Source organism: Microtus ochrogaster, unplaced genomic scaffold (assembly GCF_000317375.1).
Source record: "Microtus ochrogaster isolate Prairie Vole_2 unplaced genomic scaffold, MicOch1.0 UNK3, whole genome shotgun sequence".
In the NCBI taxonomy this organism is placed as follows: Eukaryota; Metazoa; Chordata; class Mammalia; order Rodentia; family Cricetidae; genus Microtus; species Microtus ochrogaster.
In genome coordinates, this window is record NW_004949101.1 from 1,901,173 (window position 1) to 1,920,618 (window position 19,446).

Sequence of the window (19,446 nt, forward strand, 5' to 3'; positions counted from 1 at the left end):
GTGTGCATCCCATCCTACGTGTGCTTCCCATCCTACGTGTGCATCCCATCCTACGTGTGCTTCCCATCCTATGTGTGCATCACTTTGCAATACAACTTTGAGAGCCCCACAACTCTTTATCCAATGGAAAGGCAGCAAACACGATGCAAGAAGATATCTGCACAACACTCCTACAGGGCTGAGGGCAACTCTGTGGCAGAGTATTTGTCTAGCATGAGGAGGCCAGGATTCTAGCCCAAAACCACAGAAAAAAGCTGAGGCAAGCACTAGGGAAATAGAGCTTGCCTTCATGCTGTCTTGAGGCCCTGACAGGCCATACTGACCTTCCAAATGATGAGAGACATGAGGCCAAGTCACTCCTGTGGCCCTCAAGTGACAATGTCACATGGAAAATAACAAAAGTAGTGCTTCAAATCATGAGGCTGGATATCAACTTGTATTTCAATTTATTTATTCTTTAAAATAAGGAGATTCAAAAACCACCCTTTTTAGTAACATTTTATGGCTTTATTGTAGTATATAGTTTGTTTTTTAAAAATTTTATTTACTCTGTGTGCATGTGTGTGTTTATACACATAAGCATACAGAGTGGATGTAGCAGTAAGAGGATAACTTTGTGGACTTGATTCTCTCCTTCCATTTTTATGTGGATTTCAAGGATTGAACTTCAATTGTCAGGCTTGGGCAGCAAGCACCTTTAAATGCTGAGCTATCTGTCCAGTCCTTGGCATGTTTTCTTATAAGAAGAGTTTATTATACTTATGATAGAGAAATTGTATAAACTGGATTTCAATATCTGAAAGCATTTATGGGAGTGGGTCTGGAAACTGACTCAAACACTTAGCAGAGAGAGAGAGAGAGCGCAAGAGCGAGCGAGAGAGAGAGAGAGCGCAAGAGCGAGCGAGAGAGAGAGAGAGAATTTTGTTTGTTTATTATTTATTTGTGAGACAAGGCTTCACTATGCAATTCCTAGAGGCCTCCAACTCACCATGTAGAACAGGACGGTCTCTAACTTAGAGATCCACCTGCTTCTATCTCCAGAGCGCTGGATTTACAGGTGTTCACCACCATACCCAGCAAGATTTTATTTTTCTACTTATGTATATATGTGTGTCTGTGTGTGGGTTTGTACCTTCGGAGACCAGAAGAAGGTATTGGATGCTCTGGAGCTGGAGTTATGGGTGGTTAAGAGCTGCCCAAACCGGGGGCTAGAGACTGAACTCAGGTCCTCTGCAAGAGCAGTATGTGCTCTTAATTACTGAGCCATCTCTCCAGACTCTTGATTACCAAGTCAAGTATCATTAACAGGTAACTGTACAAATGATTTGTGGTATATCCATATACAGAAATACTATTCAACCATAAAAAGAAATGAATTTTGATAGATGATAGAATATGGATGAACCATATGCTTAAACTGAAATTAGTTAGAAATAAAAGGGGTATGCGTTACTCCACTTTCAAGAATTATTTAGAGTATGAATTTTAACTATACATTAAATATAATTAGTGTCAATGAATTGTGTATTTTACAATGGCAAATTTCATGCTATGTATTTATTATATGATTTAAAATTAATGGTGTAATATACTCAAATCCTAAACTGCATACTCTAAATAGGAGACTTGAATAGCATGTGAACTGTATCTTAATAAAGCTGTATATATATCAGCACACTAAGCTCAGTGGGAAAGGGTGCTTGCTTGCAGCCAAACCTGATGACCTGAGTGCATCCCCAGAACCTACACGACAGAAGGAGAGAACTGACTCTGAGTTGCCCTTTGGCCACCACATTTGCACCATGCACAAATGCAAGCCCTCACCAGGTGCACACTGAATAAACAAATAATTGGAATAAAAACAAACCCTCCTTCAACCTCATTTCTAGAGAGTGCTTTCATCGCAGAAAATCAATAAGCTCAAATTTAACTGCACAGACAGAAAATAACCATTGTTGACTAACCTCTTCATTTTGAGGAGGGGAGGTTATCAGCATGAATATTGAAAAATTACTAAATGCCCATATTTTCCAATGAGTAGGAGAAAATTCAAAAGTATTAAGATTTAGGGTTATAGGAAAAAGTCATTCATGCAGGAGATTTTACCTCAGAAAACCACCAAGTCTTAGGGAAATAAACTAGTCCTTAGCCTACAGAGGTACCACCTTGTTTGGCATATTGTCATAAAAATAAGCCTACTATCTTAGCTGGGTTTCTATTGCTGAGACCAAATACCATGACCAAGGAGCACGTTGGGAAGGAAAGGTCTTATTTGGCTTATATTTCTGCATTGCTCTTCATCACTGAAGGAAGTCAGGACAGGAACTCAAACAGGACAGGATCCCAGAGGCAGGAGCTGATGCAGAGGCCATGGAGGGGAGCTATTTACTGGCTTGCTCAACCTACCTTCTTATAGAACCCAAAACCATTATCCCAGGGATTGCACCACCCACCAGGGGATGGACCCTCCCCCATGTATCACTAAATGAAAAAAAAAATGCCTTCCAGTTGTGTCTCACTGAGACATTTCCTCTGATGATTCTAGCTTGTGTCAAATTGATAGAACTAGCCAGCGCATCTATAAGCACAAAGCAGACCCATTCCATCCCTAGTCATAGTTTATGATGTGCTTCTGGATGATGGACACCTGCAGCTCTTGGGTGAGAGAAGCATGACAACAGAAACCCCCTGGGCTTCCCTCAGAGGCATCCAGTTTCTACGACAGCCATCAGCCACTCTTGTGCGCAGGCATGCACTGTGCACCTGTGCACCCGTGCAGACCACCCACTTTGACAGTCACTGCCCCTCCCTGCTGGAATGAAAGGCTGTCAGCATTTTGGTGCAATTGAAGGGTTTGGAGGGGTGGGTCAGGAGTTAGGTGTGCAAGTTCTGTATGTGTGCGTGTGTGCATACATACACACACACATGCACACTACCCAAAAGGTTTATGTGATACTATTGTGTTCCTGGTCTTAGTGTAATCATTTATAAAAGATAAGGCCTACCTTAAACTTTTACTTAGGCTTCTTCTCCTAAAAGGATCTGATGTTACTAGCATAATTTAATTGGTTGGTTTGTTTAATCAAAGGATTTGTTTTCAAGATCTTGTAAGTTTTTTTTCTCTCTTTTTTTCTTTTTTAATGTTTTTTCAAGAGAAACACACAGGGTTTCTCTGTGTAGCTTTGGAGCCTGTCCTGGAACTCTCTTTGTAGATCAGGCTGGACTCGAACTCACAGTGATCTGTTTGCTTCTGCTTCCTGAGTGTTGGGATTAAAAGCATGCGCCAGCACCACCTGGCTCCCTAGTAAGTTTTCTATTCAGGGGGCATAGAAAAACTTCTATTTGGCCCAAAATTTCCAATCAATTGTAAAAACACATACCTTAACTTTTATGGAGGACATTAGTAAGTGCTCAAAATGTACCATGCTAATGCTCTACTGAACACCAGGGGTTCCAATGTTCTCAAATTTACACCCAGAAAAGGAAGTCTGGCTTAGCAGCGAAGAAGTATTAGCTCTTTTAATGGCATGAAGGAAACAAGTGACACCATGGAAAGCAAAGCAACACAAGGAATAAGTGTGTACTCATTAGATACAAAGTTCTGAGTTCCTGAAGTAGAACTCCTAGTAAGTTTAAATATTTCTCTTCCGTGGAAGAAAAATATTAAAACCATTTTTTTTTAAAAAATAATGGTAGGGGGCGCCGGGCGGTGGTGGCGCACACCTTTAATCCCTGCACTCGGGAGGCAGAGGCAGGCGGATCTCTGGGAGTTCGAGACCAGTCTGGTCTACAAGAGCTAGTTCCAGGACAGGCTCCAAAGCCACAGAGAAACCCTGTCTCGAAAAACAAAAAAAACCAAAAAAAACAAAAAAAAAAAAATGGTAGGGGGCTGAAAAAAAAATGGGTAAGGGTTGCACTGAGTGACTTGTAAATTTACCAGGGATTGCCTGGGAAAATTATAAACTGCCAATCACCACAGTTCAATGACACTCAGACTTTCAAAAACTACCTTAAAATTTATAAAAAGGAAAGGAAGGAAGAAGAAAGCAAGTGAGAGTTTACTTATAAGACAAGGCAGCTGACACAATCACTGCTGGGTGCTCAGTAACATTTTCCAAGTGGAATAGACTCTAAACACCATGAACTAAACAGAATGTGAAAAAGAATGGCTTACTGTCTTGGTGAGTCTGGGGAGGACTCCCCTTTTGAATCAGGAGGGCTTTCAGTCTGCACAATGTAACCAGTGTAGAGCGGATCTCTTTGCTGCTCGGTGTAGACTGATCGTGAGGCCTGCCTTCTATATTCACCCTCCAGCTTGGCTCCTGGATTTAGCAGTGACTCCAGAGTGTCCAAAATCAGATCATCTTCACTTACAGAAACAGTGAGATCACTGCTGCTGCACGAACTTCCCTCCTCCTGCTCTTCCTGCAGTTTCAGAAAGGCCTTTTGTGACTTTGGGTCCTCATGAGCAAGATCATCTGCAAGAGGGAAAACGAATGCATTGCCGGTTGCAAAGTTCTGAGAATGCAAATAACACAGAACAGGATTTCATTCCTTAAGAAAATGTACAGAAGCCTCCTGGTGTGGTGATATATGTCTGTAATTTCAGCAGAGGCAAGAGGATCTCTATGAGTTCAGGGTCCACTTGGTCTAGACAGAGAATTCCAGGCCTATAAGAGCTACACAGTGAGATTGTTTCAAAAATAAAACAGAAACAAAACAAAAGCAGCAAACATGTAGAAGCACAGGTCTGGGAGAAAGCTCAGCGAAGTGCTTGCCTCAAGCATGAAGCCATGAGTTCACCCTGGATGCACATACAGACGCAGGCTGGAACGGAGCACTTATAACCCCAATGCTGGGGAGGCAGAGACAGGGCATTCTTGTGGTCCACTGGCTGGTCAGTCTAGACAAACTGGTGAAATCTAGGCCAATGAGCAGCCTTCAAAGGAAGTAGGTAGCCTTTCTAAAGTTGACAGCCAGGCTTGTCCTTTGGCCTCCCTCTGTATGCACACACATGTATATCCTCCACAAGATAAATATGCTCATATGCACACATACAAATGCATTAAAATACAGCAGCAATTCACAATTATAGTATTGAAATCTTTCAAAATTGTGTTTTTTTTTAAAAAATGTATAAACTTAGTGGTGCTAAGGCTCAAACAAACTCAGGGCCTCCTATATCGTAAGTACATATCTACAATTGAACTGAACATCCTCAACCCTCAAAAATATTTTAAGCACATGCCTTTAAAAATTCATATTTTGAACCATTTCTTTGAACATATTTAAGAAATCATTAGAATGGAACTCATTGACAAAGTCATTTCTTTGTTTTTAGACAAAGAGATAAAATTATAGATCATAACCAGAAAAGGTAGGCACTAAGAAAACTCAGCAAACAAACAGTCTCTCATCTCACCTGAGAAACCATCCCAAGCAGAATGCTTCTCTCCAGCCCACTTATTTGCAGATGCACGGTGTTCTGAAACTGATAGTGTGGGGCCCAGCGGGCTAGCTCTTTCTTCCCCGACTTCAATATGTTCTTGTGTCAGTATTTCTCCATTTGATCCCTCTGATCTGCTGGAACTGTCACACTTTAAATCAGTGGTTCTGTTCTCTGGACTTAATCTTTCCTGTACCGAGGCATGGAGCTCAGCAGACTTCTTGCCTTCAGCTAAATTACCCTTGCTGGGACGTGTGCTGCTCCCTATCTCCAAGCAATGAGTTTGTTCTTTCTCAGACAATACACAGCTTGTGACTGGCGTTTTCTCACCAATCTGAAGAGATGTCGTTCCATCTATTTTGTCAGACTTATTTAAGCACTGTGTGTCACTATTAGTTTGTACTACACAGCTGTCTGTCACACAGCTGCTCGGGGCTGTCTGTTGGTGTGAATGTGGGTCAGGAATTGAAAAGTTCTTTGTGGGTTGCTTAGATTTCTGCTCTGTACTGAAATCGTCCATGCTTGAGATGGCTGACATCTGGCGGCCCATAAAGATTGTTGCTGGTTGATACAATCCTCTTGACATGGCTGTCCCTGAGTTAATTCCTGCCTGTACTGCACCCTGCAAAAAGAGATGTGAGTTAAACACATTGCATATGAACAATGAAGCAGAAAGAAAGGGAGGTAAAGGGAGCATAACTATGGAATTCAACACCTACCACCAACAAAACATGTCTTCCCACTTAATGAGTTGGCAAACTCTACTACAGTCCAGATTATTATTGTAATAATAATGTCACTGTACAAAGTAACTATTGCCAAAAAACTATAGAACTCATTTCTAAAAATGAAATGCATGCATTTAATCCAGCTGAAGTACATGGCTCAAATAAAACAAAATTAGTACATTTTAGGTTATGTGTCTTTTACCTCAGTGACATTCCCTGGAAAGTGCTGAGTTATAAAGCCCTCCACACAGAGCTCATTTAGCATTGCTATAAAGGAACCTGACCAAAGACCAAAGAGGGGGAAAAAACAAGGAAATACATAGGGCAGACAATGAACAATGAACGGATTCAACTCTATTTCTACTGCTTTATATAAAATAAAAACTTCCAGTGGTGACCTTCATAACGGCATTAAAGCACAGGATAGCAATAATCTGTAATCAAATTAACATCAAAACTTCCTGAACATCTTTAAGGAACTTTTAAGTAATTTAAATTTACTAGCATGTTTATAGGAAATCTGAGCCTGTCCTTTGAAGGGTAGAGAAAAGGAGAGAAGACAGAAAGAAGCAAAGCTGAGCAGAGAACTGGCTTGTACAGGGTTGCTGGTGCCAAGCAGAACTAAAAGTAACAAGCGTGAAGCCTTCTAGAAGCTAAGTGCTTTTCTTCCCAGAGGACCAGAGCACGGCCACAGTCAAGAGTGCTCACTTCCCAAAGCCTTAAACTGTGGATGGGGAAATGCAAAATGTATCTACACTCTTCCTCTGCAGAAGGAAATACCAACATCCAAATTGCAGGACAAGAAATGTCAGAGACAACAGAATCCAGGCTGTATTTCTCTTCAAACATCATCTCTTCTAATCCTGGAATAACAGAACAAAAACCACAACCCCCCCCCCCCAACTCTGAGGTCAACACATCAAGGACACCAGAGAAAGGCAAGGAGACAGAGTATTAAGCAGTCTCTGCCCTGCAACAGCTGACAACCCAGCAAAGCTCTTCAGCTCTCTGGGAGTTAATCAGCCTTCTAGGAATCTGGGGAGCATTTACTTAAGCGAACCAGTCAGATCTTGAAAAGAACAGTAAGCTTCTGAGCTGCCAGGTGCTGGCCAAGTTGACAACCTGTAGTTACAGGGAAACCCAGACACTAGAAGAGGAATGGGGGGGGGGGCAAAATTCTTCCAAGGGCCCCATTTCCAGACAACAGTCATCATTGGACTATCTGGTATCTCCTTGGGGGACTCCACACAAAAGACTATTTTGACTTGAACTAGCTTTGAGCTGACAAATAGCCTTGTTCCCAAGCCGAGTTTGCTGAAAATAATCAGAAGCAGGTGTTCAATATGGAAGCTGTCTAAGGCGTAGACAGTACTTGGAACAAACAAAAGGCTACATACATTTTAAAGAGAAAGCTGGTCAAAGAGCTGCCTGGGGTGGCAGACTCTGGAAGGTTCCAGTATACTCCTGGGAATCTGGATGACCACCTGCATGCCCTGGGCTGTGGGAATGCTCAAGTAACAGGAAATAAATGCCTGAGCTCTCACCTGAAGCTCACTTTGAGGCTCCAAGCAAGAAGTGAAGGCCAAGGTGTAGCCGAATGTACTTAGAACCTATTAGCAAAGACAGTGAGACTCCTACTCTAATGAAAGCTGATGGTTATTAACTAAATTTAATAGAAATCTCAGAGACCACACATAAAAAATAAATCACAAAATGGCTAAACAAACAGAAATTAACACAATTTCTGAGGGTAGAGTTCTCAAAATGGCCACATTTAATTACTAAAAATTAAAAGAAGTAATAAACTTTATCTCATATAGACAGTGAGCATATATAACCAGCAAAAACAATCTCTGAGCAAGTCCAGGTATTAAACTGACTAAAGCTATTAAATTAAGTATGATTAGCTAAATAAGTTAAACAGTTAAAAAAAAAATCTTGTCCAAAGAACTAGAGTAATCCAACATGCAGAGACTGATTCCTCAGGCAACCAGATGAATGACTTTGAAGCCAGCAGGTGCATTTACAGAGAGCTCTCAAAAGTGGGAGGGGCAGGAGAGGGAGGAAGGGGGAGAAAGACGAGGGAGGAAAGGGAGGAAAGGGGAGAGAGATTTTAAATACAAGAATAATGTCCAAATAGAGAATATTATAAAGATAAATAAATTATAGGACTGAAGCCAAGCACACCTATAATCTCAGAAGTTCGGAGGTAGAGGCAGGAGAGTAAGTAGTTCAAGGCCAGTCTTGCTACACAGAGAATTCAAAGTCAGCCTGAGATACATGAGATACTATCGCAAAAGAATTAACAGAAAGTACAGGTCTACAATCCCAGTACTCTGGCAGAGACAGGCAGATCCCCATGAGTTTGAGGATCATCTGGTCCACACGGATAATTCCAGACCAGTCAGGACTGCACAGTGAGATTTTGTCTCCAAACAAACTATAGGACTAGAGGTGTAGCTCACATGCCAAATATGAGTAAAACCTAGGTTTAAACCATAGCAAAGAGATATAAATGGTTAAAAAGGCCCAAGTGGGAATTCTTCAGTTGAAAACAACAATTATTAGAACGAAGGGCTTAGCAGCAGAAACAGACAGAAGAATGAATTGGCAATGCCGAGATGGATACACTGGGACAGTGCAATCTGAGGGAAGAAAGAATGAAGAAAACTATTAGCCTCAGAGTAACTTTTACTATAGCAAATGCATTCAAGTCCCAGATGAAAGGAAAGGGACAGAAAAAGGCTATGGGGGGGTAATCTTTATAACTGGAATAAGCAAATGTCAAGGGTACCAGAAAATTAAAAATAAGTCAAAGGGTATTATTCTCTACAGTCCCTAAGCTTAACTTGTATAGAAACTCTGTTAAAAAGGTTTATTTTTGAGTCCTGACTTGAATCTGGGACACAAATCCACACCAGTGATACTAATTAATGGAAAATGATAGTTACCACAAATCAGGCTAGCCCACCAAAAATCAAAGTGACGTTTTCAATGAAAACAGACCATTTCTGAATCTGTATTAGTACTTGACTACAAAAACAAACCTGAACTAATACCTGAGCCGTCTTCTCACTCACATATATATATATATATCTTACAGCTTCAGCCATCAGATGTGGAAATCTCAAATAGCCTTTGGGGTTAAGTGTGCACAACCATTGCACAGATGGTCAAAGGGGTCTGGGGATCTTTGTTCGTTGGTGATGCAAACTTACAGTTAAATGTGATCCTTCCATGCACCTAGAATAAGCTCTAAAGGGAACTATAAAATCCGAAAACTAGAAGATACCAGGATAAGGACAGAGCAAGCCCCACCACTGCACTAGAACACACCTCTAGACTTCAGAAAGAGCACAACAGCCAAAATCAGTCACTGCTCTCCTTACTCACAGAAACAAACAGTATGTTTTCCTCTGAAAGTCTTGTCAATGCTTGCCTTTTACTGTTAAAAAAATTAGCCCGCCCTCATGATGGTGTCATCATAGTTTTTTTTTGTTTTGTTTTTTGTTTTCCAAATACATGCTATACATATGCACTCAGAATCACTGACTGCCTTTTCTTTGTCTTTGTTTCCCTGAATGAATAGGTGTTGGAGCATCTTGGATGTTTTCTTTTACAATGGACACAGGCTGTTTAAAAACATAACAATCCCATTATCTTATTCATTTCAACCACTTCTGATTTTCTGCCCTTCCAAAAAAAATGCTATATAGACTGACGTGGGGCCCTGGCTGGCCCAGGCTTCTCTGGAATGTTCGGAGTGCCCCGTGAAGCTCTTTTCTCTCTTCTGTAAGCCTAAACCCTCCTTCTTCATATAAGGTAAAGCAGATGGGGAAAACTATAATGAATTCTTTCTTCAGTTAATCTCTTCCGGAGTAACTTTTGTTTCCTTTTAAATCACTCTTCTATCTTTTGCCCACATTTCCAATTCCAATTATCCCATTTCACTGTTGGATATGATGGCTAAGGAAATGGAGCATTCTACTCTTCAAAAAGCTTTACATGTCCTTTTTCTGTTGGCATGAAACAACATAGCTGAAGTCTTTCACCAAAATGGTAGCATTCATTATTTCCACAACCATCTTGGCAACATCCTCATTCTCAAACTCCACAAAGGCATAGCTGCAGCTACTTCCAAATCCTTTTACTTCTGGACAGTCTGAATCTTAGAATAGTGCCAAACTGGGAGAAGCAAGCATGGATTTGGCTTTTAAAAAATGCTGGAGGTAGGTGGCCCCAAAGATTGCCCCAGAAATGGGGAGGGGCTAATGTGTACATATGTACATGCTTGTGCATGTAGTATGCATGGAGGCCAGAAGTCAATGTCAGCTGTTTTTCTCTGCTTTTTCTTATTTTTTGAGACAAGGTCTGTCTGAACCTGGAGCTGTCTGGCCAGCAAACCCCAGGAAGCTCCACTGTCTTTGCTTCATTAGTGTTGAGATTACACATGTGTATCACTGTGATGGCTTTTTTTACATTAGATGCCAGAGAACTGAACTCATGCCCTGATGTTTGCCACCACCTCGTGTTACTACACAGATTATTAGAAATGGGTTAATCAAGATGTGAGAATTAGCCAGTAAGAGGCTATAGCTAATGGGCCAAGCAGTGTTTGAATGAATACAATTTGTGTGTTGTTATTTCGGGTGTTAAGCTAACCATGTGGGAACCGGGCGGGACGAAAAGTAGGCCTGCCCGCAGCTCCTTACTACAAATGGTGTCCAGACGTGGATTACTGCATACACAGAAAACCTGAGAAAGCTTGGGAAAGAATAGAGTAAAGCATGTTTCCTTGGTAGCAGCAATTTCTCGGGTCTGCCCTGCTTGCTAGAGGCAAGCAAGCACTCTCATCTAAGAGAGGCTTCCTGACTCAGCTTTAGCTACAAAACCCTGCAGCTCTTTTAAGAGGTCCTGCCACGAAACATTTAAACAGTGTTGATGAAAAGCTGAATGCATGCTTTTTGGTTTTCAGCCGTAGCAGGGAAAAAAACTGTGCTGTTTTAAAATGCTGGTTTTCCCAACACAGGAAAGTTGAAGTTTGGCTAGTTGGTAAGAGGGAGGGGTCAGTGGGTATAAGAGGGGCCTAAGTGGGTAATTGTGCTGAATTTGATCAAAATGTATAAAATACATGGATAAAAATGTAATAATAAAATCCACTATTATATATAACTTATATATGTTAATAAAACACTTAAAGAATAAAATTAAGAATGAAGAAAAAAAAAATGCCGGTTTTCTGGGCTGTCCTGCCAGGGCAAACTCTGACTTTTTCAGGCAAGAAGTCTGACTAAGTGTGGCCTGTAAGCAGAATGCTGCAGCTTGCTTGCTGGCAAGGACCTTGAAATGCCATAGAGTTGTGGCGATAAACAAAGCTATAGCTGGTACCTCCACCATGAGGTCGGAAAGCTAAGGAATGGGCTGGATCCAGCCGTCAAAGCCACGGCTTTAACCTTCTCCATAAAGACTCATGTGGTCAGAAAAAGAGAGATATACAGTAAAGAGAGATTCAAAGTAGAAGAAAACCTCTAAATGGTTTACAGTGTGTTTAAAATATATGTAGGCTAAAGTTCTTAAAGTAAAAAAAAAAAAAAGAGAAAGAGATAGTAGTTTGGTGTGGTGGCACACACCTTTAATCCCAACACTTGGGAGGCAGAGGTAGATTGACCTCTGTGACTTCAAGGTGTGGCAGGACACACCTTTAATCCCAATGCCTGGGAGGCAGAGACAGACGGATCTCTGAGAGTTCAAAAACAGCCGGGTCTACAGAGTTATTCCAGGACAAAGATATACAGAGAACCTGTCTCAAAAAAATAAAAGTAAAAATAAACAAAATAGAGGTTAAAATAAAGCCGCACAAGGACGGAAAATACACAGAGAATCTTGATACTGTATGCTATTATGCTCTCTTTGAATTGTTTGAATGCTGAGGAAAGAGCAACAGCTGCTAAAAGATATTTGTTTATAAATGCTGCTGAATTAATCCAAGATAGATATTTTGAAAATCCTTGACTTTAAAATTTGGATCTAAGGTTATAATGCTTTGGAAAAGTTCTTCTTTAGTTTTCACAGAGGATGAGACCCTGTGGATTGCTTCTATCCCAATATGGTATGATAGACCACTCCCTCCTGAAAGGTTGCTGTGAACACCCTCAAAAAATTATTTCACTCAACTGCTGACTCAGATGAATCTAGCACACAGGTTATACCATGAAAGACCTAAATAACAGTGTCCCCATTCAGCACGAAGCAGTTTGGAGAGAAAAAAACTGCGCCCATATTCCCAAATATTGTTTATATATGTTCTTTTACATTTAAAGGGGGAAATGATTATAGATATGAATAATTTACATTGGTATAAATTTTACTCTATTGATATAAATTTAAGGTCAATATTGTTATATGTATATGTATTTCTGATCTTGACTAAGGTATTGTGATTGTGTAGTTCATTTAAAAATGTAATGTATAACTAGGAAATATAGGTTGATAATGCATAATCATCAATAATAGTAAAGCTTGTAGTCGTGTTAGAATTTCTAGATATATTTCTAAATATATCTAGAGATATATTTCAGTTAGATAGACATTCTTCAGATCTTTCAAAGACTGCACAATATGGCATTTAATGTTTTAATGACTTAGGGCTTTTCATGACAATGAGACACATCTGCTCCTGGCAGCACCAATCTACTTCAAGAGGAAGATGGGCATAAAAGAGGCTACTTATGGAGTTGGTTAGCCATTTGGGCAAGAAACTGCTCTTGCCTGGACTGATGCATGAACTGGACACAAAGAACCCACAGAGAGAGGACTGCTGAACTTGCCTAAAGGTGAGATGGTCTTTCGGGGTACCTGACTCATGAAAGAGTCTGCGAGACATTCTGCAGGACACAGCAGAAAGTGACTGAACTGTCTTTGAAATTTCCTGCTTCATGAAAAAGTCAGCTGGATACTATGGGCCTGTAGGCCTAAGATGGATGCCCCAACGGTACAGAGGAACTTTGGGTGACTGTCCAGGCAGCGAGATGTCTCCGTCATTTCTAGAGTTTGGAAGTTGTTCATTTTTTGTTTAATTAGGCAATATTATATCCTTTTGGAGTCTTTGATGGAGTTGAAGAATAGACAGATAGTTATAGTTGTTTTCCTTTGTTATGATAAAAGATAAAATAGATATAAATATTGTAACTGTAATTCTTACTTGATAACTGTTTTGCTATATGTAATTTTGCTATGTTAAAGTTAAAGCCTTCTTTTTTGTTTAAACAGAAAAAGGGGAAATGATGTAGGAGGGTCTTGTGTTTTGTGTTGATTTCATTGGTTAATAAAGAAACTGCTTTGGCCATTTGATAGGCCAGCCCTTAGGTGGGTGGAGTAGACAGAACAGAATGCTGGGAGGAAGAAGGCATGGGAGAGATGCAATGAAGCTCCAACCCAAGATGGATGTAGGCTAGAATCTTCCCGGTAAGCCACCTCCTCGTGGTGCTACACAGATTATTAGAAATGGGTTAATCAAGATGTCAGAGTTAGCCAATAAGAGGCTAGAACTAATGGGCCAGGCAGTGTTTAAAAGAATACAATTTGTGTGTTGTTATTTCGGGTGTAAGCTAGCTGTGCGGGAGCTGGGAGGGATGAAAACCAGGCCTGCTTGCTCATCACTACACAGACTGGCTACTAACCCAGCAAACAGAGGACACAGCAGTTCTCATGATCTCTCTCTTTTTTGTTCTAAGCAAAAACCAAAGCCACAAAGCAAAGGGCCAGGTATAGATCTCAGATGGAAAAGTCATAGGGCAAAGACCAAATGAAGTGCATCTGAGTTACTCCCCCAATAGTTCTCAGATCTCTCGGATTGACTAAAAGAAAGCAAATGATTCCCACTGAACAAAACTCAGAGAAGCAAACGCAGGAATAAGTTAAGACGCTCATCATACAAACAAGGGAAAGCAGCACATAACGGGATCTTACAGTCATGCTTCAGACCCACAGGAAGTGGACATGATGCCCTGTTAACAGAGGTTTGCTTCTGGCAAGGAGAAGCAACAGCTCATGACAGGAAGTAGTACAGTGCTCTCTGATTCTGCTAGGTGTGACCAGAGTTCCCAGACTACTGAATTCTGAGTTCTCTGAAAAGTTGAGCAATATACTTACGAATGAGAACATTAGGTTTTAGGGGCCTGTAGCTAGTCAGGAGTTATGATCAGATGGCCCTAACTACACACAAAAAAAATTGAAGTGGGACATCATTCACTAAAACCCCATACAGGCAACTCTAGAGGATCCATCAAGATTCAAGAAGTTCGGGGCTGGAGAGATGGCTCAGTGGTTAAGAGCATTGTCTGCTCTTCCAAAGGTCCTGAGTTCAATTCCCAGCAACCACATGGTGGCTCACAACCATCTGTAAAGAAGTCTGGTGCCCTCTTCTGGCTTGCAGATATGCACACAGACAGAATATTGTATACATAATAAATAAATATTTAAAAAAAAGATTCAAGAAGTTCCTAAGTCTTCAGTTTGGTCTCTTCACTGGCTAGTTGTCACTGCTTGTTTATCTGAAGTAATGTATGGAAGTGCATGTATGCAAACTTACAGAAAAGTTGCAAGAATCACAGAAAAAAGTAGCTTAACACTCTAGCAAGATGGATCAAGTGTTTGCATTTTTCCCATTTCTTTGCCATTCTTCTCTGTTCTATACATGTGCCTGGAATACATTTACTTATATATGTAGACTAGTTCTGTATGTTTCCTAAGCTCGGGACACTACATTCTTTGTCCCAGTGGTGAGCTTCATTACTATAATCAGGAAATTTAATGAGGATATAATTTTGTTCTCTATTCTGTAGTTCACAGTTTTTGTCAATTGCCCAAATAATGGCCTTTATAGCTAGTTACCTTTGTTCTAGGTTTAAGATTCAATTTAGGTTTGTGTTTCCTGAGTCTCCCTAATCTGCAGCAGATGGTTAGGCATTCTTTCTCATTCTTGACCTTGGCGGTTTTTAAGAACACAGGTTATCTGCCTGCACATGTTGTATCTCAATGTATTTGACTGATGTTTCCTTAAGATTGCGCTCATATTATTCATTTATGATAGTATAATCACAAAAGAGTGTTTCTACTTTATAAGGAGTAAGAAGAATGAGAGAAAGAAGAGAGACAGAGACAGAGAGAGACAGAGAGAAAGTTGATTGATGCCTAATTTTCTTCTAGTAAACAAAGTAATTAGAAAATAAACCCAACAGAAAAAAAAGAACATCACACAAGTGTAGTAGCATTTCACTTGTATTTTAATAAATAAAACTTGCCTGAGGATCAGAAAAGTAAATATTGGCCAGCCTTCTAGACCAGGCAGCAATACACACACCTTTAATCCCAGCAGATACACTAGTTTGCCAGGTGATAGTGATACACACCTTTAATCCCAGAACTAAAGAGGATTATAAGACGGGAGAAGACAGCTCTTGGGTACAGTCTCATTCTGAGATTCCTAGAGGCAGGATTGTCATTTTCGAACTGAGGTGGAGCTAAGAGCCAATGGCTGGCTGCTTTACTTTTTGGATCTTCAAGTTGAACCCCAATTTCTCTCTCTGAGTTTTTATTAATCATATTTCACACAAGTTCATGTATAGATCATTTATAACCAAGAAAAGTTGGGAGCAACCTATACATACAAAGTCAGGACTTTGCTTGGCAGCTTTTTCATTTGTTATCACTAGATTCTAAGACACATATTTCTTTTCTTTTAAAAGTAATCTTCATTTATATATTTTGGGGCGGTGGCGGGGAGGAGGCGGAAATCCTCAATAAATAAATAAATTAAAAAAAAAAAGTAATCTTCAAAACAGGAAAAACTGTAAGTTCTGAGTCTTCTCAGAGCAGTTTCTAAGTCAGGGAGAACTCCCAGTTCTTCATTATTGTTGGTACTGCACCAGAATAAGGACTTCAAAGGCTTACAAGAGGCAGACATACTGTCAAAAGAAGGCACATGTGTTCAGTATTTAAGAATCTGATATAAAGACTAGCTTGTCTGTGCCCTTCTACTGCTGTGTGGCTATGACCTGGCAGTAGATCCATCCTCTCAGGTTTCTGCTTTGTTCTTCCTTTTCCTGCACCATCCACCTTCCACTTCTTAAAATTTCAGGGAACTAAGGAGAGTAGGAGCGAAGCAAATGAACACGGCTGAACACACTTACTGGTGATCCGAAGTCTCACTAACAGCTATTTTTACTGAGGGAGAGAAAAGGAACCTGTGTACAGATATCAACAAGTTTAGAACTGACGGACATAGGAACTACAGTTTCAAAGTAGGTAAGTCTTGGTCCTTACTCTACTTTAAACAATGCTGCATTCATATTTTAAAAACTGATAGGAATATTTTAATTTTTCTAAGTGATTTTTTCCCCTACAGCCAGGGGATGAGAAGCAGAAAGCTGAAGGAGAAAGGAAAAGGAGCTGTTAGAGCAAGCATTCAGTTACATGAAGAATAGCTTTGCTAGTGATGTATTATTTTTACTGAGTATTAGCAGGGTTGAGATTTGCAGAGGACCCTAAAATGACAAAGAAGAAAAAAGCAGCAATGTATGGTTTTCTCTGGCACTCCCCTTGTGCCATGTCATGGGTGAAAGAAACCATTTCCTACAAAATGTATGTGTCTTTGCTAAACCAGCTCCTGCTTCTCCTGTCCTCCTCGTTCGCTGTTTCACCTTCCCCTCACTCCACTCCTGTATCTATGTGCATGAGTTTTCCACTTGTAAGAGCCTCTGCACCATAACATGCTTCCCATCATCCCACCATAGATGCCGAACAAAGGAAGAGAACTGTCTAGCACAAAGTTCCCATCAAAGGTGTTTGGACTACGGGGGAAAAAGGTTCCTTCATGACTTGCCCTTTCCCACCATTTTTTTTAAGCAAATTATTTTATATGTTTACCTAAAAGTAGGTTGATAGACATATTAAGACTCCTGACCAAAATAAAGTTTAAAAGCAAAACTATGGTTTTTGTTTTGTTTATTTGTTTTTTAAGACTCTGCACGATGAGTCTGTCTTTTAGGATCTGGATCCAGACTCTAGCGCTCAACAGTGTGGGGTCCAGGAAAGACAGAGAATTTCTTTGAACACTTCTTTCTTGGGTTTTTTTTTTTTTTTTTTTTTTTTGGTTTTTTCGAGACAGGGTTTCTCTGTGGCTTTGGATGAACACTTCTTTCTTAATTTGCAAAGTAGACATTAAACACACTGGATTTTGTAAGGCTGTTGTGGACTCACACAAATACACACCCGCACAAATCCCTAGAATGAGAGCAGAAATACAGCAAGACCAAAGCCAATGTTAGTTACTATTAGACTGGTTTTCCATTAGATACTTAAAAGGCACACCTAAAGGACGCCAACCGTGCAGGCTCCATCTGGACTGTTACTGCAGATAGGGCACATCTCTCTTAAAAGAGAAGAGCTCTCAGCGCTTTCTCCTCTGCTCTGAGCAGTCTATTAGCACCCTTTTGGTCTGAAAGGTGAGAGAGAACATTTCCTACACAGCCCTGAAAAATGGGTCTGTGCATCTAGTCTGCAGAAGGCTTTGAACTTGCTTAAATAACTCAATCCTCTTGAGAAACTACTATAATCCAGTATAGTTTCTAATTGTTTTCTGAATTACCAGCATAGAAATTAAAAAGCTATAGGATCTGGGGATGTGGCACAGTGGTACAGAGCTTACATTTGTAAGGGCTTGTATTCAGTCCTCGGCACTGAAAAACCTATTAATGAAGACACCGAGCTGAAAATAGAATGTTTTACCTTTCATGGCTCAGAGTAGAACTGACGTCATTGTAGATGTGAGAATGTCTCACATAGACGTGAGAAGGGAAGGTCATCATACCCGCAAAGGCAACTGCTCAGAGCCTCATTCTGGGAAGAATCTGTTTCCATTTGAGCAGTGACTCAAGGAAGCTACTGGTGAGAGCAGCACCATAAACTGGTAAGGTCAGAAACTGGCCTTTCTACATATCTGTTGACAGTAACCTTCTCTGCTTATTTCCCATGGCACCTGGAAGAGGACAGGACCAAATTCCTGGGTCCTCATTATCCTGGTGTACACCTCGCATTCTCTGACCACACCTGTTCCTCTTCATCTGTGACCTTCTGTTGACGGCCACAGAAGTGGGGACAGACACACAGTTCAGTGGCTAAGCTGGAGGACAAATACCTTCCTTCCTTTCCCCTAGGGTAGGACACTTCTGGGATACATTTTGTCTAGTCTTCTGAGAGTGCCCAGTGGGCTGAGTGCCAGGTGCTCACAGCAATAACCCATTCAGTCACACACTCACTGGCTGCTTTCCCGTCTCTGAACTTCCCATCCTCCTTGACTGTGCTTCTGGGACTACCTCTTAAGTAAGTACCTGCATTAATCCTTGGCTTGGGATTTGTTTCCAAAGGATTCCCAAGTCATTTGCTCTTTCAATAGGGGCACTTGAGCTTTAGAATTCAGTTTCCTTCCTATGAGGGGTCTGTTCCTTAACCTCTTGGCGATGACCCTGGCCCTGCAGAGGCTGTCCTGGTTTTATGGATACTGCTCAGAGGCTGAGAACAGCTGTCGAACCCCCTCCTTGAGCAAGGAAAACCATCCTCCCCATCTAACACTGGGATGCTGCCTCTCCTACAGTAGGGCAGCTCCAAGCAGCAGCTTCTGCTGACCTTCCTCAAGTCAATGGTTAAAGCTGTTTCAAAGCGTTTTCCTGACCAACAGACTCACAGTGACTCTGGTGTCTGCCTGTGCAGGTCTTCTCCATTTAAACTCTTTCTACCGCACAATCAAGACAACTGGAGCAGATGTCCCCATTACTGAAACATGAAGAACTCTAACAATCTGCTACATCCCTAAAACCGTCTTTTTTTTTAAATTTTAATTTATTTATTTATTAAGGATTTCTGCCTCCTCCCCGCCACCGCCTCCCATTTCCCTCCCCCTCCCCCGATCAAGTCCCTCTCCCTCATCAGCTTGAAGAGCAATCAGGGTTCCCTGACCTGTGGGAAGTCCAAGAACCGCCCACCTCCATCCAGGTTTAGTAAGTTGAGCATCCAAACTGCCTAGGCTCCCCCAAAGCCAGTATGTGCAGTAGGATCAAAAACCCATTGCCATTGTTCTTGAGTTCTCATAAAACCATCTTTTTATGATCTAGCCTTATTACTTTGATCTAGCCTCTCTCCTCCATCAGTGATTTCTTCTGCAATGGTTACCCCGATTCTCATTTCTTCAGGTTCACCCTGGCCAGCTTCACTCCT

General features: G+C 40.9%; 1 protein-coding gene across 1 annotated transcript in view; it reads right to left on the minus strand.

Moving 5' to 3' along the window:
• The window catches only part of Kiz (kizuna centrosomal protein), a 102,363-nt gene that overhangs the window by 67,806 nt on the left and 15,111 nt on the right, over positions 1 to 19,446 (minus strand). Inside the window, exons 5-6 of the mRNA XM_013353209.2 lie at positions 5,423 to 6,068; positions 4,175 to 4,478 (exon numbers count right to left, since the gene is read on the minus strand). Coding sequence (XP_013208663.1) covers positions 4,175 to 4,478; positions 5,423 to 6,068 — 950 coding nt within the window. The remainder of the gene's footprint in view (positions 1 to 4,174; positions 4,479 to 5,422; positions 6,069 to 19,446) is intronic.